At 35.8% G+C, this 23,844-nt stretch overlaps 1 protein-coding gene and 1 pseudogene across 1 annotated transcript; both read left to right on the forward strand.

The window, feature by feature from the left end:
• The first annotated feature begins 4 nt into the window (after positions 1-4).
• LOC109241431 lies at positions 5-672 on the forward strand (annotated as a pseudogene).
• Positions 673-8,137: 7,465 nt separating this feature from the next.
• LOC109241432 lies at positions 8,138-11,920 on the forward strand. Its single transcript, XM_019408173.1, has 2 exons — positions 8,138-8,786; positions 11,391-11,920. The coding sequence occupies exons 1-2, from the start codon at positions 8,138-8,140 to the stop codon at positions 11,918-11,920; spliced, it is 1,179 nt and encodes a 392-aa protein (XP_019263718.1).
• The last annotated feature ends 11,924 nt before the right edge of the window (positions 11,921-23,844 follow it).

Consider the following 23,844-nt stretch of genomic DNA (forward strand, 5'->3'; position numbering starts at 1 on the left):
TGACATTGATTACCTCCAGCAAAGAGCAATTCTTGCTCCGACTCTTGATATGGTTGAGTCGATCAATGAATATATGGTTTCACTCAATCATAGTCCTGAGAAGACATATTTGAGTTCTGATACAGTTTGTATGTCTGATCATTCTTTTTCAGCTTTGGAGCACATACATACACCCGAATTCCTAAACAGTATTAAATGTTCTGGAATTCCAAATCACTCTATTACTTTGAAGGTTGGTGTTCCTGTGATGTTGCTGAGAAATATAGACCAATCATCAGGATTGTGTAATGGCACGAGGTTGATCATCACAAGACTTGGAAATCGAGTTATTGAAGCCAAGGTTTTATCGGGTAATATGGCTGGACAAAAAGTGTTTATCCCGAGAATGGCGTTGACGCCTCAGATGCAAGAATACCTTTTAAGTTCCAGCGAAGACAATTTCCAATTGTTGTATCTTTTGCCATGACAATTAATAAAAGTCAAGGCCAGTCATTGTCTCATATGGGATTATTTTTGAAGAAGCCAGTATTTACTCATGGACAACTGTATGTTGCTCTTTCACGCGTGACGAGTAGAAAAGGGTTGAAGATTTTAGTTTATGATGATGATGGACAAATAACGAATGAAGTTAGCAATGTGGTGTATAAAGAAGTTTTCCGTAATTTGGTTTGAGATGAATCTAGACATGATGGAATTATCAGGTATGTACAATATCTTTTTCTGATTTCTATAATTGGTGTATCAATGGAGTAAATATTACTGTTTGCACAATTTGGGATTAGAAAAGGATTGATTTATGAAATAGACCTTTGGCTTCGTCTGTGTCTTTAGTTAGGATAGTCTGATGTTTTGTTATTTTTCTTTTATTCCAGATGAAGTTGTATTTTCATACAGCAAGGCTTATTTCATTGCCTATTTGGTAATGGTGTTACTGGGTTGTTGTTGTTGTTGTTTCAAGTTTGAACACCGAGAATTCCTGACTTAGCGAATCAGAATAAAGGTAAAAATCTAACTATGCATGAACCACAAGATACATTCATACGAAAGAACCTAAAGATACAATAGGAGTATGATAATCTGGTAAACGCTGGAATCAAGAACATCTAGGGTCTGATGACCATTAAGTTATTTGATGATCAAGGGATACATTTATGACTTATATGAGTAAAGAATTCTAAGAAAGACATTGGAGTTGATGAGTATTGACTTATTTCTAAAACTGGTTTTAGCATAACTCCATCTACGTAGTTACATCGAAACAAAAACAAATATGTTATTTCTTTGAGAAGAAAATAATCAAGCAATCAAAACAAAGTGGTGTATATTAGTATGTATTTTCCGAGGTGTGGGGTGTGTTGTCCAATATTTAGTGTATTTTCCAGTTAGTCTGCTTCCCTCCTTTGCTTCTTTTGTTATATATTTGTAGATTCACTTGGCTCAATGAGGGCCAAACTCCAAGATAGCCAAATCTTATGGACGATGCGTATGTAGGGATTTAATTCCTGACTTAGCGAATGACCGAGGACCAAAGAAAGTGAAACTGACGCAGCTTATGGTTATAAATCAAAAGTCATTTTTCAATAATCTGTTCTCATGCTCGAAATCTCTTGGTGCAGGAGATCACATTTCCATCTCTCAACCAACTTTCCCTGAACTAAGAATATTTGTCTTCCACTTTCCACCTTAAACCATTTGCTGTATGGTTTAGCTAAGAGGTTGATGACAATAGATTTAGCTGCATTTGCATAGTCACTATGTAGCCATTAGTCAACATATGGCTGGGAGCAGCAGTAGGATAGGTGGCGGGAAAAAATGCTTATGCATGCCAAATGTGTGAGCACCGTAGATAAATTCCTTGCTTGCATCTAAAAATAAATGGCTGCTCGGAGGATATTCTTGGCTACAAGTTAGTTTTTGAATTGTTGCTACCTTACTGTTTTACTAGTCTTATGTTCTTTTTGGTCGATAGATGCCTAAAAGTTTCAGATTACATTTGTTAGATGCATAGGCTTAAGTAGTAGTATAGTTATGCATATATGGGGTTCCTGGTATTTATATTGATACACATCTAAAAAATTTCATAGTTCCTCAAATTCATGCGTTGTTTGTGGAGCTTTCCGGTGAGTTTAGTTCTGCGCTCCTTTGTCTTCTATTTGTTTTTTATTGGATCAAAATTGTGGGTAAAATGGTTGGTGCTTTGTAGCTGGCTGCACAGTTTCTGAATTATTTATGTCTGACTTTAGTTAACTGGTTTTCTAGCTTAGTACGGTCCCATTTTTCTGTTCTGTCATTGAAATGATCTGCCAGTTGCAGATTGTTGATGGATGATTGTTGATGGAAGACTGATTTTTGTGAAAGTTGCTGAGAGTACACAAGCTGGATCAAACCTGACGTGGTTATTTGTTGGAGCACATTACGAGCAGCAGCGCCCTTCGGGCTTACCCAATCTACACTGTTAAAGATCTCCTGAACTTTGGCAAATGCCTCCACTGGTAGGCCATCCTTCTCCTCAAAACAGGACAAAATCTACAGGAAGAACAGAAGCAGTAGTGTCCATCTCTGAGAAAAGAACCTACATCCAGAGCACAACTTTCATAAAATTACAATATGCTTCTAGCTGGAGAGTATCAACAAAGCTTAAACATGCATTTTATACGAACAATGATACCTCTGCTCTGAAGTCTTCTGGAAATTGATCTTTAGCATCCCATTATTTGCTCGAGTTACAGATTTCGATGCTTTAGACTACCGAGGTTGAAATATAATTTTTCAGATTCTGAAGCACCTTTATCTAAAGAGATAATTCATGATTCTTTTACATGTTTGCAATTTTATCATTGTAATGTCATCTCCTTCTTGGTCTGGATCTGAAGTTGGATCAGCTATTGCTTCCCAGTGAAATGCCGATAATTACTTCTTTACAAAGTCAATAACATGTTATTTGTCGTTGAAGATAACAAAATAACTAGGCCTTAGTATGCGATCTATCTCGAGTAACAGATCCTCAGAGCTGCTATCTTTCTTTTCAATGTCACAGAAAACACTCCAAGCATGGAGCAAATCATAGATCCGACGATGTGGAAAATGCTTCACACCTGCACTCAATAATGTGTAAGCAAGTAATATATCCGATGATGGATCATCTTTGGTTCAATGGATGAAAGAAAAAACACATGTTCTCAGAGATTATAAAGGTCCACGTGCTTCGTATGGTTATAAATTCTAAAGTTGGATTATCGCCACAAAAGTTTATTAAGCACTTAAAATGGCGATGCACATTGTGATTGGCATATTAAGAGAATCTCACAAGGTCTCCTCCTGCTAAAATATTGTAGCCACAAAATTTTATAATTTATCTCGCATTTCAAGATAGCTACTACTGTCATACCATACTTTCAATACAATTCAAATGAGCAAATAATTAAGAGCAATATTATCATGCTAATATTTTTTTTTTACAATCCGCGCATCGTGCGGGTACGTATACTAGTAGAAATTAAGGTTGATCTCTTAACAACTTGTTTGGATGGTTGTTATCTATTTTATTGTATCGTATTGTTAATTTAAATACTGTTTGTTTTGATTGTTACTTAAGTTTTATTGTATCGTATTATTAAATTCGTCGTAACGACGAAAAATATCACTTTATGAAACAATGATTTGGTGCGATGACGTCGTTGCCTTATTTTTTTCTCTCATCTTGCCCTTTCTTATTATTAAATAATTATATTTTCTCATTTACCCTATTCTTTTATATAATCATGTTACTTCGTATCCTATTTATTCTTAGTAATATTGCAAGTTTATTCTTCATATTGTTGGTTTGTGACATCATGAAACAACAATAAACGATACAATCTATCCAAACATTATATTCATCAAATAATAAAGTACAATACAATACGATACATTACGAAACGGCATGTAACAACAATCCGAACAAGCTGTAAAACTTATTGACTCGACTAATGTAAATTTGCGTCGAGTAAGCTTACGAAGAGATAAAGCACAACTTATTCGAAGGTTCTTCATCCCGGATTCGAATCCAAGATTCCGATTAAAAGTGAGAAAATCTCAACCATCCTACCATATTGATGGTCCTAAATTACCGGTTGTGAGTTGCACCGCCTAATTAATTTTGCATCAACAACACCAACAACAACATACCCAGTATAATTCCACATAATAGGGTTTGGGGAAGGTGGTGTGTACACAGATCTTACACGTACCTTGTGGAGTTAGAGAGGTTGTTTCCAATAAACTCTTAGCTTAGGAAATTATAGGTACCACAATAATAATAAGAAAACAAGACAGAACAACACCTGCCTAATTAATTGCATTACACATTAACATACTAATTAATGTTTGGTAGCAAAGTCATATATGAACGAATTAATTGAATTAGGTTCTTTGGATAACACTCAATTCTTAGGTCATGAATAGACAATTTTCAACCATGAAAACCAACAATCACGTGTTATAAGAATTTAAATTCCAATTCTCCACGTATTGTTCAATGTCCAAAAGTAAGAAAGGGCCATAAAGTTGGGAGATCATTTTGTCAATATTCAAGAAAATGGAAACCAAAAGTCCCCCTAGATAACGATGGATTCAGAATTTTAAGTTCATAGGTTTTTATAGTATTCTCTAATTAATATAAAATACTAATCGAATTAACAGATTGAGTTTCGAACTAAATATTCGTATATATTTAATAAATTTTACTAATACAAATATAAAATCTAAACAAAGTTATTAAGTATACGTGAATTCGTAGCCCGTGCACTAAAAACAAAAAGATACAAAGGGAAGTTTCAAATTGGTATACCACTTCTAGGAAAAAGATACTAAAAAGTCACAAACTACGAAAGTTCTGAAAGCAAAAGGCCAAAAGCCCTTAATTACGCATTTCAAATCGTAATTCTAGGTAGAAATGGCATGGATAGCCACTTTTAACATGGTATTTAGTTTTTATTTAGTATTTTTTATGCTGAGTAAAAATAGTATTTACAGTGCACATACAAAATTAAGGACATGATCTCCTAAAATTTAACAACGGAAGGTGCAAGTATATGACGCTTTGTCCTTAATACAGCATTCATGAAGTTAAGACACCATGTCCTTAATATTTACACAACACTCATAAAGTTAAGGACACCATGTCCTTAACATTTACACTGCATACATAAAGTTAAGGACATCCTGTACTTAACATTTACACTGCACATATGAATTTAAGGACATGAGGTCCTAAAGTTTAACAACAGAAGGTGCAAATACAAGTTAAGAATTATGCCCTTAACATTTACACTGCACATAAAGTTAATGACGTCATGTCCTTAACATTTACACTGCACATATGAAGTTAAGGACATGATGTCCTAAAGTTTAACAACGGAAGGTCCAAATATAGGACATTTTGTCCTTAATATTTACACAGCATTCATGAAGTTAAGGATACCATGTCCTTAATATTTACACAACGACAGAGTCAAGGATTTGGTCAGCAGTTCCTGCATTGTAATGATCTTTTCTTTTTTTGGTGAAATAGAAATAGAAGTTACCGGAAAAAAAATTACACAGCAGCCATGTCTAGCACAGGGGTATTTTTGTCTGGACGGGTAAAACTTTATTAAGCACTAGCTAAAGAATAAATACATTTTAAATTGTGGCTAAAGAGTAAAGACATCTTTCATTAATGGCTAATTGTGCACTTCCGCTAATTCTAGCCGGGGCTCATGGTCATATTCCTTATGTATTTGAGAAGGGAAAACTCTCAATATTTCCTTACTATTTGAGGGTAATTTTAAACTATCGCCAAAGCTGAGGGGTAAATTTAACTCTTTTTCTTGAATAATTTTGATACGTGAAATACACACCTTTCATACTGGAGCTCCACTAGTGTCAAGGATAAATACGAAATAATTTGCTAACAACAAAGATAAAAATAAATCAAAAGTGTTACAGAAGGCAACATTGAACAATTTCGGATAGTATTGGACAAATTTGGACCAATTTCCTTGTTCTTTCTTTCAGCAATATGATTTCTAACCTGCCCAATCTCTCCTGGGCTCCTTGTCTCCTTTTATTACTGGACCTACAAATGACATAACATGGACTAAAAGGCTTCAGGTCTATTTGCCCAATTGAAGAATTAACCTAAACAATAGCCTACTCAATCGCTTAAACAAAAAATAGTTATATTTGTGTGTAATTACTGTATAATATTGTAAAAATAATATGGCTAGTCAATTTTCGGACTGTTAGCAAAGTCATTAAAAAATAGCCAAGATTTTGTGCGGAGATAAAATCTGGTCAAAATACCCTAGCTAAAACACGGAAAGTTTCAGCTGGATTGTGGAGCTCATCCGTATAAACTTCTAGCATATTATGTTGGAACTCCAGCACATTATGAAATTCCAGCATATTAATCTCATATGTAAAAAATTCGAACTCCAACATATTATACTGGAATTTTTTCGGATTTTTAAGAGTGTTTTGTTCAGATTTATTTTCATATAAAAAAGTAACTAAATTTTAATTACTTTTGAATCTGTAGCTAATTTTTGATAAGCAATTACATATCAGGCTATTTCTAATTTTATTTCGATATCAGAAAAAATAAATAGTAGTTAATATGACCGGCTATTTATGTAAACATTCCCTTTGCAATTCCCGGTTTACCTCTTTAAAGGCCCACTTCATCAGCTGCAAACAGAAAACTTGGACAGCTCAAGAATACAGCTTATTGGAAGGGGCAAAGCAAAAAATTTCAAGCTTCCAAATGCAACGTGCAAATGGATTCTTTGTAAATTATCAAACCCTACTTTCTAGAATGATCACTTCACGCCACTCTTGCAGCAAATTATTCATTGGAGGTCTCTCTTACTTCCATTTTTACTGATACAGTGTTTAGAATCTATTATTGAATTGTTTTTCTGACTTTCTATGATTCTGTTTCTTTGCTTATATCATGATTAACATTGATTTTTCCATAGGAATGTTATATTGTTAAGGGAAAAGGTTCAAATTTGGTACTGTTAGAAATCAGAGGCGGAGCCACGATTTGAAGGTTATGAGTTTGGAGTTCTAATCCTTTTAAGTTACTGACATCTAAATTAATAATTAGTACATTTTCAATGAATTTTATAAGACAAATACAAGGTTTGAACCAAAGCTACTGGGTTCGGCCAAACCTGTAACCGATAGACTAGCTCTGCCCCTGGTAGAAATTGCTCAATTTTGCCTTATGTTATATTTTTGAGCAATTCACACTCTTCTTGTTATCGAATACTCTCATATTTTCCCTTGACAGAGCTCCAACGTGAAATGTGTGAACTCAAATGTGTCCAAATTACGCGAGAGAAAAGGTCTAAAACAACTTTTGACTATGGTATAAAATTACCCTTTTTTAGAGCTTGATTAGGGGGTCAAGGGCAAAACCGAGACTGTTTCCTAGCGGCGGAGTAATATTAATCCAAAAGTTTAAGGATGACAATATTGCTATTTTTAGTAGACCATTTTCACTAGTTTTAATTTTTTTCTCAAATTTAACTTGATATTACCTTTTCCTGGAATACTACTATTGCCAATAAATTCGCATTTTTGTGTCATATTTCTATATCAATCAGCTATGCTTCAATGCTAAACTAGTTGGGGTCGGTGATATGAGTCCTCTATATCCGTCCAACTTCTATTTGGGTCTACTTCTTCCCGATAGTGTTAAATACATCGTCTTTTGATGCAAATTATGGATTCTCTAAAACTAGAGGTTCTTTAGACGGTTATGACTGTTATTACACATATGTAATAGGGCAAAAACAAAATTGGTTATGTGTAAACTGTTGAATCCTCTTGAGATAAGGAAAAGACTAGTAAAGTGGCAAAGGGGTTCAAACTTATGAAATTCTTGAACTTCCAAAATGTCAACTTTCTACAATAAGCGCCGAAATACTCCCCGACCACCCGATAATTTCATAAGTGTTCAACCTAAAATAATTATCAATTATCGAGAAGGATTAGAATAATTGCAGCATTACTTATCGGAAGCCTTCTCTGACGGTTTTCTCTCTCAACGCACGTTAGCCTAACGTGCGCCATGGGTAAGAGAGCTCGAAATCCATCGCAGAAGGCGATAATGGCGAGGGAAACTATGGAATTCCAGCAGCGGAAGAAGAATGATGAAGGCAAGCAAGGTCTACATCTCGAGAAACATTTTGAAAAAGTGAAAATCAATGGAAGCAATGCAACAGTAGCATGCAGTGAGGAGAAGAAGAAGCAAAAGGAAATTGAAGTGGATTTCAGTGAAACTCCACTAAATGCAAGTCCATCGGAGCTGAGAAGTCCAGAATTGGGTGAGGGATCCTCAAAAACCTCACCAAATTCGCAGGGAACTGGGGCTGGGAGTGGAAAATTATCGTGGGCTGATGAAGCAGAGATCATGGAGATTGCTCAAGAGGCAAATTCTGGGGGAACCATATGGGACAATTTCGACATAACAAAGGTAACAAATGCTGGATTTAAGCTAGAATTTGTGGAACCTATTGTACATGATGAGACACCTGTTTGTGAAATTGAGACAGAGGACATTAAAACTGAAATTGAGTATTGGAAGAATGTTGTGGTATGCTATGTGCTAGGAGCTCACCCACCATTTACTGTGATTAATGCATATGTAAGAAGGATATGGGAAAAACATGGAATTAATAAAGTTTCTATGTTGAAAAATGGAATAGTGATTGTGAGATTTAATACTAGCATAGGGAAGAATGAGGTGCTTCAAGGAGGTATATATCATTTTGATAACAAGCCCTTTTGTCACGACCCCAAACCCGGTCGTGATGGCGCTCAACAATATTGCTAGGCAAGCCTGACCACAATCGTTCCAAAATCAACCGTAAACCTCAAACCGACAATCTAAAGAGATTATAATAGTTTTAGAATAATAACCCAATATTTATAATAGAATAATACTGAGAAAAAAAAATACGAAGTCTGATAAAACGCTCCCAAAGATCTGGGGTCATGAGTCTAGAGCCTCTAAAACAATCTGAATAACAATATCTAAACGAAAATACTCAAGTCTGGAAATGTATATATAAATAAAACTGAAATAGGAAGAGTAGTCAGGTCCTGCGAACGTCAAGCAGCTACCTCAACAACTCTGATAAGCTCTGGGAAACAAAGACTGCTCAGCTAAGCCTCCGGTGTACCTGAATCTGCACACGAGGTGCAGGGAGTAAGGGTGAGTACTACCGACTCAGTGAGTAATAAGCATATAAAATGTCTGAAGATAAGAAATCCACGAAGTGCCACAAAGTAAAGCTAAAACTAACAGTCCTACACCTTACTACGATCCAACAGCAAAACAACTTCAAATAATACAGTCAAGTAAAATGTAAGGATGCAATGCAATGCACATGAACACGCTGTGGCGTACAACCCGATCCATTTAACGTCGACGGCGCTCACTGGGGGTGTGTACAGACTCCGGAGGGGCTCCTTCGGCCCAGCGCAATATAATCATACCATTCGCTGCGGCGTGCAGCTCGATCCATACTCAGTCCACAATATGCATATGAGTCACGTAACAGATTTAATTAATTTCCCAATTTCCAATTTATTAAGAAGAATACACTTTAGATATTTAACTTCAGGAAAAGTGACTTAGCATTTCATAACAGTGATTAAACACAGGACTGAGATCAATGATTATACAAAGCATGCTATCACAATGACATTCAACCTCTAAGGATGCTACAGATCGGCACAAGGCCCAAACACGGCAGTAAGCCCAGAAATATTCAATACAGGGTGCGTATCAGTCGCCAATACAGAAACATTCTTGTTCGGGATGGACTAAGTCTCAATCCTAGTCATAACCAATCCCGCACCTACCATGGGGTGCGAGTCACGCCCTACAATAGCGTCACAATGTGATAAGCCGGGGTTTCAAACCCTCAGGCCATCATATACACCAACTACTCACCTCTATCCGGCCGTAGAATGGTCCGAAATGTCTTTTCCTTTCGTATCGACCTCCTTGCGCATCGAATCTAGTCAAAATCACAACGAATACATAAATATGGGTTAAAGAAACATAACCCAATCAAAAATACTCGAAAAGTACTAAAATTTCACGAAATTGGCAAAACCCGAGCCCCGAGCCCACTTCTCGAAAAATTCCGAAAATCACACCAATAGATTCCTCGTCTCGCCACGAGTCCGTGCGTATAAAGTTTACCAAAATCGGAGCTCGTTTGACTCTCCAAATTCAATTTTTACATCACAGCTTTCCAAGCCCTAGCTTGACCCGTTTTTGATGAAATTCTACTGATTTCTATGATAAATGTACCATAAACTCAAGTAATTAGGCCAAGATACTTACCTCCAAGTGATTCTCAGTCAAAACCCTCGAATTTCCTTGTTCAAAGCTCTTAAGAACGTCAACAATGGAGGAAAAATATGAAAGGGTCGCGGATGAAATATTATTTTAAAACCCTTCTGTCGCCCAGTCCAGTTTTCGCTTCTGCGGTACAGTGTCCGCTTATGCGGACCCGCTGGTGCGAGCCACCTTCCGCTTCTGCGGAATTTTCCCTAGCCGGCCAACGACCGCTTCTGCGACCACGTACCCGCTTCTGCGGTACCGCTTCTGCGGTCCATTTCCGCAGAAGCGGAGACACCAGATGACAGCAAAAATCTGACCTGCAATACACCTCAAAACTCTCGTTTAACCACCTGAATTCACCCCGAGGCCCTCGGGACCTCAACCAAATGCACAGATATGTTCTATTACTTTATTCAAACTTGCTCGTAACATAAAAACACTATCATAAACACCAAAATCATCGAATTACCACGGATTCAAGCCTAAGTTAAACTAAAACTTCCGAAACTTGCATTTGATCTAAAACCCGACCTAAACACCTCCGAATGATCTGAAACTTTGCACGCATATCCAAAATCACCTAACGGAGCTACTGCAACTCTCGGAATTCCATTCCGACCCTCGGATCAAAATCTCACCTACCATCCGGAATTTGCCAAAATCCAACCTTAGCCAATTCAAGCCTAATTCTACACCGGACCTCCAAATTCAATTCCGATTGCGCTCCTAAGTCACAAATCATCCCCCGAAACTAGTTGAATCATCGGAAATCCATTCCGAGCCTTCTAACTCATGAGTCAACATTCGGTTGACTTTTCCAAACTAACCTTCTCATAAAGAGACTTATTGTCTCATTTCTAACCGAACTCTATCCGACTTACTTCAAATTTTCCAAACACATATAATGAAACATATAGAAGCATAAAACGGGGAAAACGGGGCGGTAACTCCCGTAACGACGGGTCGGGTCGTTACACCTTTATTGTTAAAGCATGGAATATAGATATGGAGTTCACTAACGAGGAGTTATATGCTGTGCCTATATGCATAAAACTACCTGGTTTGGACTTCAAATACTGGAGTCCCAAAGGACTATGCAAAATTGGTAGCTTAGTTGGAAGGCCATTGATGGTTGATAGTAATACTGAGAAGAAGATAGGGCTAAGCTTTGCAAGGCTCCTAGTAGAAGTACAGATGGATACTAAACTACCAGACAAAGTGGTGTTCAAGAATGAGAGGGGGCTATTAATGGAGCAAAAAGTACAATATGATTGGAAGCCTACTCTATGCAAAGTGTGTAGGAAGTATGGACATGATGAACAGGTGTGTAAAAACAAAAAACATGCAGTAGAACCTAAGCCAACAGATGAGCAACAAGTGGTAGGAGAGGCAGGTCTAACAGGGAAGCAGGACAAATCATCAAATAGCAAGGAAGGGGGAAGGAATAAGCAAAGTCCAAGACAATACAATAGAGGAAGGGGGGAAAAGAATTCAAGAGAACCAGGGTACTACTGGTTGGACAACACCAAGTAACGTCACAAAAAGCCCCAACAGGCAACCAAAACATAGGAGGGAAGCTGGGAACAGAAGTTACTACAATAACTTTCAAATACTGGAGGCACAGGATAATGAAGGAGTAGAGGGTAGCAGGAAAGGAGAGGGGAATGTGGGAGGGAGAGCTTCACCTCCCATTACCAATGGATAACATGCTCTGTTGGAATGTTAGGGGTATGAATGCCCCTAACAAACAAAAGGAGGTAAAACTCCTTTGTAACAAAGAAGATATAGGGTTGATATGTATGGTGGAAACAAAAACAAAGGCACACAAAATAAACCAAATAGCTAACAATCTATTTGGAGGATGAGGCAATATAACAAATCTGAGTAACCATTATAATGGAGAATTTGGGTGGCATGGAGACAGGATTGCTATCATGTAACTGTGATTACAATGACTGACCAAGCAGTTACATACAAGGTCAGCCATAGAAGATTGCAGGTAGAATTTATGATGACTGTGGTGTATGCATTCAACACCAGAGAAGAAAGAAGAAGTTTGTGGAGCTACATTGAGAATATGAATAAGAATTTGGGAGGCCCTTGGATAGTTATGGGTGATTTCAATGCAGTCTTACATACTGATGATAGAGTTGGGGGAAATCCAGTAAGTCTAACAGAAATAATTGAATTTCAACAATGCATAGATCAGTGTGACTTGATGGAGATACCAACTAGTGGGAGCAGATATACTTGGAGTGATATGCATGGGAATAACAGGATTTTCTCAAAATTAGATTGGGCTTTCATCAATACAGCATGGCTCAACTTAATACAACCTACAGGGTTACATACTTAGAAAAAGGCATTAGTGATCACTGTCCATTGAAGCTGTCTATGGGAAATTCTAACAGGAGGACAACAGATACATTTAAATTCTGTAATGTTTGGGCATCACATCCAAACTTTATAGACATAGATAAGGGAGTATGGATGAAGGAGATTGTTGGGTGTAGAATGTTTCAGGTGGTCAGGAAACTAAAAATGTTGAAGAAAGAATTGAAGATACTAAAGAAGAGGCATTTTAGCAACATTATAGAAGAAGCAGATGCAGATAGATTGGCACTGGTCACAGCACAAGAAGAATTGCACAAGAATCCTCTAGATGTTGGGTTACAGCTAGAAGAAAAGCAAAGGTATCAAAGTTCAAAAAATCCTCATACCTGGCAGAGGTGTATCTGCAACAAAGGAGCAAGGCTACATGGATTAAGCTGGGAGATGACAACAACAGGTACTTCTTCTCAATAATCAAATACAGGAGGATGCAAGAAGCAATCATACAATTAACAGACAAAAATGGAGCTAACAAAACTGAACAAGAAGACATTGCAGAGATTTTTGTGGACTACTACCAGGAGTTACTAGGAACAAAAGGAAGATTCAGAGATCATGCCATCCAGGGATTCTTAAAAAATGGGAGAGTGTTATCAATAACACAACAAGGCCATATACAGGAGAAGAAGTGAAGAAAACAATATTCAGCATCAATGACACCAAAAGCCCTGGACCAGATGGGTATGGGAGTGGCTTCTATAAAGCAGCATGGACAATAATTGGAGGAGATATGACAAAAGCAGTTTTGGAATTCTTTGAAAATGGAGAACTACTCACCCAGATCAATTCCACCAGCATAGGTTTTATACCAAAAGTGAAGAATCCTGTCCAGGCAAGTCAATTTAGACCTATAGCTTGCTGCAATGTTATATATAAATGTATATCCAAGATCATATGCACTAGATTGAGGAAAATCATACCAGAGATTGTAGCAGATAACCAAGCAGCTTTCATTGAAGGAAGATCACTTATCCACAATGTCTTAATATGTCATGATCTATTAAGACATTATAACAGGAAGACTACACCTAGGTGTTTGATGAAGATTGATCTAAAGAAGGCCTATGACATGGTAAGGTGGGAATTTCTGGAAGAAGTACTCAGAGGCTATGGCTTTCCAATGTCTTTCATTAAACTAATAATGGTATGTGTTACAACAACTAAGTTCACAGTCAAGGTGAATGGTGAAGGATATGGATACTTTGAAGGAAGAAGAGGATTGAGGCAGGGAGATCCTATGTCTCCACTACTATTTGTGCTTGTTATGGAATACTTAACAAGAGGTTTAAATAAGATGAGTGAAGTGACAGAGTTTCAATACCATCTAATGTGTAAGAGCACCAAACTGACTCATCTGATATTTGCAGATGACTTGATGTTATTCTGTAAAGGAAATAGTCAGTCTATTAACAGGATGTTGGAGGTGCTGAATCTTTTCAGTGCAGCATCAGGTCTGGTAGCAAATATGGAGAAATCCAACATATATCTAGCAGGAATGGATGAAGAAAGCAAGCAAGCTATAGTGAGTGCTACAGAGTTCTCAGTGGGTATTCTACCTATGAGATACCTGGGATTTCCACTTACATCAAAGAAATGGAGCAAGGTGGAATGTCATCAGTTAGTGGACAGATCACAACAAATATTCAAACAGGATATGCCAAGCTTTTATCATATGCAGGCAGACTGCAAATAATCAACTCTGTCCTCTTCGCAGTATATAACTTCTGGGGAGTTGTGTTCATACTTCCCCAAAGTGTAATAAAAGCAATAGACAAGAAATGTAGGGAATATCTATGGGGTTCTGTAGAAGGTCACAGAAAAATGGCTTTGGTTTCATGGGAAGTTCTATGCAGACCAAAAATATATGGTGGACTGAACATAAAAGGCTGTAAAAATTGGAATATTGCATCAGTGGGTAAACTACTATGGCAAATAGTGACAAACAAAGAGGTTCTATGGGTGAGATGGGTGCATGGGATATATATGAAAGCATGCAGGAATATCTGGGAACACAGGCCACCAAGTGATTGCAGCTGGTATTGGAAGAAGCTGAATAGTTTAAAGAATAATATGGCAAACTGGTACCAGGGAAATGCATACAGGCTGACCAGAAATGGGCAGTATATGTCTAGAAGTTACAATGCAATGCTGGGATATTTGCCAAGATGCAGGGAAATGAAACTGATATGGAATAGGATACTACTACCAAGGCATAGGTTTGCACTGTGGCTGGCTTATCAACAAAAATTGCAAACAAAGGGTAGATTAATGCAGCTGAATCTTCCAATAACAGACACTGCAGATTGCTGTCTTTGTGATCAGGGAATACTTGAAACACAACAGCATTTGTTCAGAGATTGTAGCGGGTTTAAAGATAGGAAGGAGGCTTTAATGAACTGGACAGGAATCAAGTTACCAAATAAGGCTATACCAGAACTACTAAAATGGATCAATAGAAGGCATTGGAAGCATATGAAGAAAGAGGTTGCAACAGCAATCATAGGAGCAATGGTGTATCAAACATGGCAAGCAAGGAACTGGAGGATCTTCAGACAAATTGCATTGAAGATGGAGTTTTGTGTTGGGCAAATCAAGAAGGAGATAGCAGACAGATTAAGCATGTATGCAGAGTCCAAGAGAGCAAGCCAATGCTCATTGATGATGCAAAGACTGTGTGCTTAAGAAGACTATGTAATTAGGCCACTGTAGATATTATTTCATTTGTACCTAGATTGATTAATTTGCTTTGCGAGGTCCGGATGTATTAGAAGTTATAATATACTGGATGCTCATAGGATGTAAAACTCAGTTTGATTGCTATGGTAATATTCACATTTATTGCCAAAAAAAAAATTATCGAGAAGGGTTAAGCTATTTGAATTATGATAATCTCATAAGTGTTCAACTTCTTTTTCATACTCGTGGGCTTGTGGCATAGATTCCTTGTGCCAGTTAATGTTAAGAGTGTAATTCAACTTCATGTATTTCTTTTGAAATCTCTATCACGTGTTGCAAGAATCTTACCATTTGGAACTAAACTGACTTTCCTTACACTCAAGGGGCAACCAGTGTAATATACTTGACCACTTCTCCTTAGAGCTTACTATTGTCGGGCACTCAATCCGAATATACGCCCAAGTCCGAAATCATCATACGAACTTATTTGAACCTTCTAATCCCGATTCCGATGTCATTTACTCAAAAGCCAAACCTTAGTCAATTCTTCCAACTTAAAGCTCCCAAATTTAGAATTTTCCTTCCGAATCAACTCTGAACTTCCCCAAATTCAATTCCGACTGTAAAAATTGTAATACCTGAAGTGAACCTACCCAACGCCTCAAACCGCTGAACGACGCACTAAAGCTCAAAACGACCGGTCGAATTGTTACACATTCGAGTTTTAGTTAAGTGATTTTCAACCCCTTAGCGTAATTAGTATTAAGGCTCATTTTTTTTAGAGAAAAACAAATAAGGAAAAGTATCTTGGAAAACTCCTAAATATTAGGATTGGGCAAAAGTACTATGAAATATTATAATTAAGTTAGATAGATCAAGTAAGGAATGAATATATATAAAATAAAATTTTAATATAATTTATATCTTAAATATTGTAGGATTTTTTACCTAGCAAGCAAGAAAATATTTTGTAACCTAAATTTTAGTTGATACAAAATACTAAATATTAGGAACATACTTTAAATAACAATTTTGTCTAATGCGAAATCTATTTTTAAAGGATAAAAATGGCGAATGACATTTCGTTAAGAGTTTTCGTACTTTTAAGATAGTATAGGGTATAGATGGAGTCCACTCATTCTAAACATGGTCCTTTTGACAATTATTAGTGCAACTAAGAGATTGATTGTTAATTACAACAAAAGCAGACGAACCAAAAATATAAAAAAAAGGGCAAAATTGAATAATTTCAAATAGTAGAAGAGTAAATTTTAAAAGCAAATGTTCACGAACAAATATGCATTAAGAACATCAATAACACCTGCTTAGGTAAAAAATTACCATTTAGTTTTTCAACCATGGAAACCATCTAAGCGTACATTCAATTTCCCAATGTCAAGAAAGACTAAAATGTCTTTGAATTTGTGTCGAAAAGTTTCACTTTTGGTTTAGTATTATTTACAAAGACAACTTCATTCGAAGGATTTAATCTCGAAATCTTTAATTAAGGATATATAACGTACTTATCACTCCATGATAAGCTTTGATGGTACAACGAGAAGTTTCAACTACAAGGTACAATAGTGTTTTAGTGCTATTACAGAATTAGAGTTATAATATTGTCCGAATATTAGTTGAAGCAAGTTACATGAAGATACTTTAAAATATTAAAATGAAGTACACAATTTACTAGATTAAAGAAAAAAAAGTTGCAACTTATATTACTTATCAGATGTCTTATTCTTTCACTATTGCAAGTAATTTATTGAAGGGAAGATAAAATAGGGTGATGATGGGAAGATCGAGTCAATAGAATTAAAAGAAGAGACAGAATTAAGTAGCTAGGTCAAACTTGTTATTAAAGGAAAAATAAAACAGAGTTATGATGTGAAAGATCAAGGCAATAGAATTAAAGGAAAAGATAGAATTAAGTAGGTCAAACTTATTGAGTATTTACTTCAATTAGAAGAAATTTTTTTTATTTCTTCTGTCTATTTTTATTTGTCCATTATATTAAAAAAATATTTATTTTTGATTATCCGGTTTGGAAGACCAAGTGATCGTTTATTATTTTATACCTATTTTTACCCTTATTATTAAGCACTATAGTACTAATTATTTTCAAGAGTTGTTCTTGTCTTCATTATTTTCAATATGACTTTTTCACTATTATTTTTCTTTTTCATATTTGCTGAGAATTGCTTTTCTTAAGCCAAGGGTCTACCGAAAATAACCTCTACCTCCACAAGAGAGGGGTAAGGTATGCTTATACATAACCTTCTCAGAGTTCAGACCCTACGCCGTGGGAATATACTGAGTATGTTGTTGTTGTTATAATTATTTCAAGAAATTAGGGGTGTGCCTAGTCAACATTAATTAGGGGTTATATGGTACAATATTATTTTTTAATTATTTTAAAGAGGTGTGCCTAGTTAATATGAACAAAAAAAAGAAAAAAAGAAAAAATTTATTGGGAATTTGGATTGTAATATCATAGGCAACAGACTGTATCTTTTAAGCAAAGAATCAATTGGCATATATNTATATATATATATATATATATATATATATATATATATATATATAATAGTTCATTTAAAGCATTTGAATCCTTAGCACATGACGAGCACAGGCTGAAACCCCCACTTAACATACATACAGTTCAATATGGGCTACTTCTTTTTAACAACTTAAGTTTTCCTATCAAGAATTTGTAGTGTGATGTATATATATAATCCTTTTAACTCTTAATAAATATCGGATTAGAGCTTTGAGAATGAAAAAAAAAATCTAAAAGATTGGACTTCCCTCTTTAATATGTCTAATACGATGCGGGTCTAAAATGGTTCGAGCCTTGATGCGAATACCGAAGACTAAACCAAAAAAATAACTTAAGTCTTCAATTTGTCTTTATCAATTTATTATAGTTGTACTTTCCAAAGCCAGTGAATGCAAAAGGCAGCCCGGTGCACTAATCTCTTGCTATGCGCGGGGTTCAAGGAAGGGTCGGACCATAAGTTTTTATTGTATGCAGTCTTACCCTGCATTTTTGTAAGAGACTATTTCTATGGCTCGAACATGTGTATTATATTAGATTCCAAGAAAGCATCTGATAAAAATTTACTCGAAAACGTGTATATTAAATCGACAAATACAAGATATATTATACTCATTTTGATGTAAATACTAAGAGCCCGTTTGGACATAAAAAAAATTCTCTTTTTTTCAAAAAATTTTCAATTTTTTTTCGAAATCAGAGTTTTCCCATAAAATTTTCAATTTTCACTCGAAGATGCATTTTGAAAAATTTTCGAAAATTTGAAGAACTCCAAAAATCTATTTTCAAATCATTCACTCAAATCACTCACAAAACTTCAAAACAACCCAAAACTATATTCATGTCCAAACACAACTCTAATTTTCAAATTTCAAATACCATTTTCATTTGAAAAAAAAAATCAATTTTTTTGGAATTTTACAATTCTTATGTCCAAACGCCCACTAAGTGTCATAATAATAAAATAATTTTTTTCCCTCTAAAACATGGTCTTATTCTTTGTAACACACTATATGGATAATTCAAGAATTTTAGAACAGATCAAGGTTAGCTAATTTATTTATTTTGAAATAAATATTCGAGACTACTGATTTATTCCTGAAATTATTGAGCAATTTCTGATTTCTTTTTATTAGTAATTTCAGAACGAATAAAAAACTGACAAACTGATAAAGGTGTCAGGCTGTGTCAGTGAACTTCAGTAAGAAGCAAGCTCAGAAAGAGCCGTTAGAGTACAATTGGACTTGTTTGAGGGATAAGAATGTTTAATCTTGAATTATATAGTAATATTCAATTTTCGATGTTAAGCTCTGTATTAAAACTTTACATTATTAATATTATCAATATATAGCTAATATAGTGTTTAGTTCCAGTATTAAACTCTGCATGAAAAACGAAAATATTATTAGTAGTGGAATAACTTATATCGAACGTTAATGAAGTATTATTTGATACAATTGTGGAATATCCCATGTGATCAGCTATTTCATCTTCTATATGAGATAGTTAATCATACCGTTTTAATGTAAAGTTTATCTCGACTTTAGTTAATACCTATAGCCAAACAAGGGATAAATACAACAACAAATTTTATCTCGCGATTATTATCCTTATCTCATGTACCTTTTCCTTAGTTTAAAAAATTTAATAAATAACAAATTTAAAATAATTAAAACGAAAGCAGCTGAATACAATCATAACCGTAGAAATAAAATCAAAACCACAAGTCTACTAGTGTGTGCCAAGACCTGATGTCACGAGTGTATGGGCTACTTGTGATGATCCAAAAAGTCATATTATATTCTAGAACTCGATTTTGCGCTCTTAAGCCTTAAAACCTCATTTTTACCTTCCCCGCTTTGGGTGCGCAGTCCGGACGTGTTTCCGAAATGTTTTTATGTTGAAAGTTGATGAAAATAAAAAAATTTGCCTTAAAAGTTGATTTTAGTTGACTTCGATCAACATTTTGAGTAAACGGACCCGGACCCGTATTTTGATAGTCCCGGTGGGTCCGTACTGAAATATGGGACCTGGGCGTATGCCTGGAATCGAATTCCGAGATCCCTATCTCGAGATATGAATTTTTATTGAAAATTGAAAGTCTGAAAATTTAATGGTGTGAAAATTGAAAGTCTGAAAATTTAATGGTGTGAAAATTGAAAGTCTGAAAATTTAATGGTGTGAAAATTGAAAGTATGAAAATTTAATGGTGTGAAATATGGGCATTTTTTCGCTTTTGCGAAGTAAGCAGAAGTGTGAGAGACCTCGCAAATGCGATGGTTTTCTCGCATTTGCGCATTTGCCAAGCCCAGGTCGCAAATGCGATCTGCAACTGATGAATAGAGACTTAGACAAGATTTTTCTCCCATTCTTCAAATTTTCAAAACCTAAAACAGAAGAGGCGATTTTCCAAATAGCTTTTCTTCCCCAAATCATAGGTAAGTGATTCTAAACTAGTTTCGTTCACTCTTTCACTTCATTTGACAAGATTTCAACCCAGAATCTAAGGTTTTCATGGTGGAATTGAGGATTTTTGGGTAGAAACTAGGGATTTCGAAATTTGGGATTTAGACCTCAAATTGAGGTCGGATTCCAAAATCAATTATATATCCGGGCTCGGGGTTAATGGGTAATCGGATTTTGGTTCGAATTTCGGGTTTGGACCAAGCGGGCCCGGATGTTGACTTTTGTTGACTTTTTCAATAATGACCTAAATCGAATTTTTGTTATCGTGGGTGATTCTTAGGCTTTTTTTGAATTATCTGGTTGGTTATTTTCTAGATATTGTTGGTTCGGAGTCTAGTTTGAAAGGCAAAGCCGTGGTTGAGCTTTGAGTGGTCCTTGGAGCGAGGTAAGTGTCGTGTCTAACTTTGACTCGAAGGATTAGGAACCCTTGACTTATTTGCTATGTGAAATCCATGTGAGTGGCGTATAGGTGAGGTGACGAGTACCTATGCGCCGCCAATTTATCTGTTTTTACCGATTTCTTTCCCGTTCTTCTCATATTGTCTCTTTCCCTATCATAACTGTTGCATGCTCTACTTGTATTTCCATGCTTAATTGTTACCTGATAGTTATTGTTTCTCCTTATTGAAGGTATTGGTTATTTCGTAGTTTCGTTGCCTCCTATTATTTGCTTAGGCTGGTTATCGATACTTTCATGATATATTCTGGATTGGTCTCGCTGAGTAGTATTACTTGTATAAAGTCTCATAGTGTATAAGTTTCCTAGTTGTTTTGGTTTGAAGTTAAGCCTTGTGAAGGGTTATGTGATTTAAATTGTGAAATTTCTGTACTTGCTGAATAACTAATATTGATATGGTGGGATCGGGTTGCGCCCCGCAACAGGTGAAATAAGGGTGATATATGTAAGAAGAATAAGGGTGAAATGATATGTACGGTGGGATCGGGTTGCACGTCGCAATAGGTGTAATAAGGGTGGATTATGGTTGAATAAGGGTGAAATGTGATTGTGATTATTGTGATATGGTGGGAACGTGTTGCACGCCACAACACTCTTATCTATATTCTATTGTTTATGTTAACGAGAGGAAATAAGAAAGGAATATAAGATGTACGGTGGGATCGGATTGCACGCCGTAACAATTTATATGCTTGTATTTTCCTTGACTGTGTTAGCTGAACGGTAGTCCTAAATTGCACTTAAGCCATCATGTGACTATTTTCAACCAGTGGCCACTGGTCCAACTTCAAGAAGGGGAGCTTTGTCAGTGTCATCAGATTAAAAACAGTGCCAAAAAGAAAACTTAATTTTTTTATTTAAAGAGAGAGACTAATAGGCAATTATAATTTATTTAAAGTAAATTTGTAATTTGTGATGTGATGAAAGTATCTAACATATAATCCAGCAAAGAGTTATTTACTCTAGGGATTGTTGGGTTTACGGTATACAAAGATCATATATGATTTATAATACATGAATTATTTATGTTTTGTATAATAATATAATATATGTATAATATATAATTAGTTGTATGAAATTTATTTTTACTATGTATAAATTAGATATAAAATATACAAAAGACATATTGTATAAATTTTGTATTTAAGTTGTATGCTATTGTAGTTGTATTTAACTGGGTAGAAATAATGTATGAAAGTTGTAGATAAGTTGTATAATATATAATTAGTTGTATGAAATTTGTTTTTACTATGTATAAATCAGATACAAAATATACAAAAGAAATATTGTATAAAATTTGTATAAATATTGTGTTTAAGTTATATGATATTGTAGTTGTATATAACTGGGTATAAATAATATATGAAAGTTGTAGATACATTTTACAAGCCTATGACATAAGCTTTGGAATTTTTTCGGTCTCTTTTAATTTAGACGATTTGTTATTCAAAATTCATCCAATATGAATGGACCCAGATTCATCTGTTTTGGACTATTGCTTCGTCTAATTCTGTCCGGATCTAATTCTGTAATTGATGATGGTACTTCTCATACTTTTCCGGAAAATGTCTCACCTTCAAATTCATTTGGTTCTCATCAAGACAAGACAAGTTATATAGATCGCAGGACTAGTGTCATGAGTTCCTCTTCATATGGTGGTAATTTTCTCGGTTATAATGTATCTGTTCTGCACCTGAAGGACCTTTGTTTCCATAATTTCTTTATCTCCTTTCTCCATTCTTCTATGGTTTATTTGACCCAGCGAACCGATTAGTATAGTGCATCAGAAAAATAAGAAAACTATACGGTGTTTGGTTAACCTTTTTAATTGGGCTAACCTTCCGCCGTAAATAACTGAGATCACTTCCCGGAATTTGTCACTCCTTAGCTTTATAAGTTTTGTGTCTCTTCTTTTCGTAACTTTGCATCTCCTGGATGTTTTAATAATATTTCACTTCACGATTAGTGTCACGACCCCAACCCCGGTCGTGATGGCGCCCAACACACTGCTAGGCAAGCCCGACCAATTCAACAACCTTAACCCTTTTTATACAGTTCCTAATTTAACTAACACAAATAATTACTAAGTCATAATACTGAAACTCTGAAATATAATTAGAACATGCGGAAAATCCAAGTAGAAATACTACTACACAGCCCGAAGAATCCGGTGTCACAAGTCTGAGCCTCTAACATAAGAGTATCAACCTACTACATATAGTCTCTAGAAATGCGAAAATAAGACAAATAAGACAGAGGGAAGATCAGGACTGCGGACGTCAAGTGCAGCTACCTTGATACTCCCGGATAAGCTGCTAAGCAGAGAAGTCCTCACTCAACCTCAGTAGTACCTGGATCTGCACACAAGGTGCAGGGAGTAATGTGAGTACTCCGACCCAGTGAGTAATAAACATAAATAAAGACTAAGAATGAGAAATCCTGAATAGGCATAAAGTAATTCTATAAATACAGCAACTTGGACCCAGCAACATAAAATCCAAAAAAACAGTAAAAACAATTATAGAAATATCACAGCAGATAAGTAAATAAATGACAATTAATAATATGCAATGCAACACATAGACCGGTACTCTCCAGTACCCGCTGCGGCGTGCAGCCCGCTCCATCTATTTATCGTCGACGGCGCTCACTGGGGGTGTACAGACTCCGGGAGGGGCCCCTTACGGCCCAAGCGCAATAATAAGCCATCTCGTGGCATCAACTAGGCTCTCGGCCTCATATCAATATCAGTATCATACCGCTGCGGCGCACAGCCCGATCCCATACTCAGTCCAAAAGGACATAAGCCTCTCGGGCACATTAGTATAGAAATATTTAGCCCAAACTTCATTTAAAATATTAATTAAGTTTCTAGTTTGAGAAAAAGTGGCTGAGTTTGCAAAACAGTAT

This window comes from Nicotiana attenuata, unplaced genomic scaffold (assembly GCF_001879085.1).
Source record: "Nicotiana attenuata strain UT unplaced genomic scaffold, NIATTr2, whole genome shotgun sequence".
NCBI lineage: Eukaryota > Viridiplantae > Streptophyta > Magnoliopsida > Solanales > Solanaceae > Nicotiana > Nicotiana attenuata.

Coding starts and splice junctions, on each gene's coding strand:
- LOC109241432 (XM_019408173.1), top strand. CDS start 8,138: ATGGCGAGGGAAACTATGGAATTCCAGCAGCGGAAGAAGAATGATGAA. Junction 8,787..11,390: donor GAATGAGGTGCTTCAAGGAG/GTATATATCATT, acceptor CATGGAATATAG/ATATGGAGTTCACTAACGAG.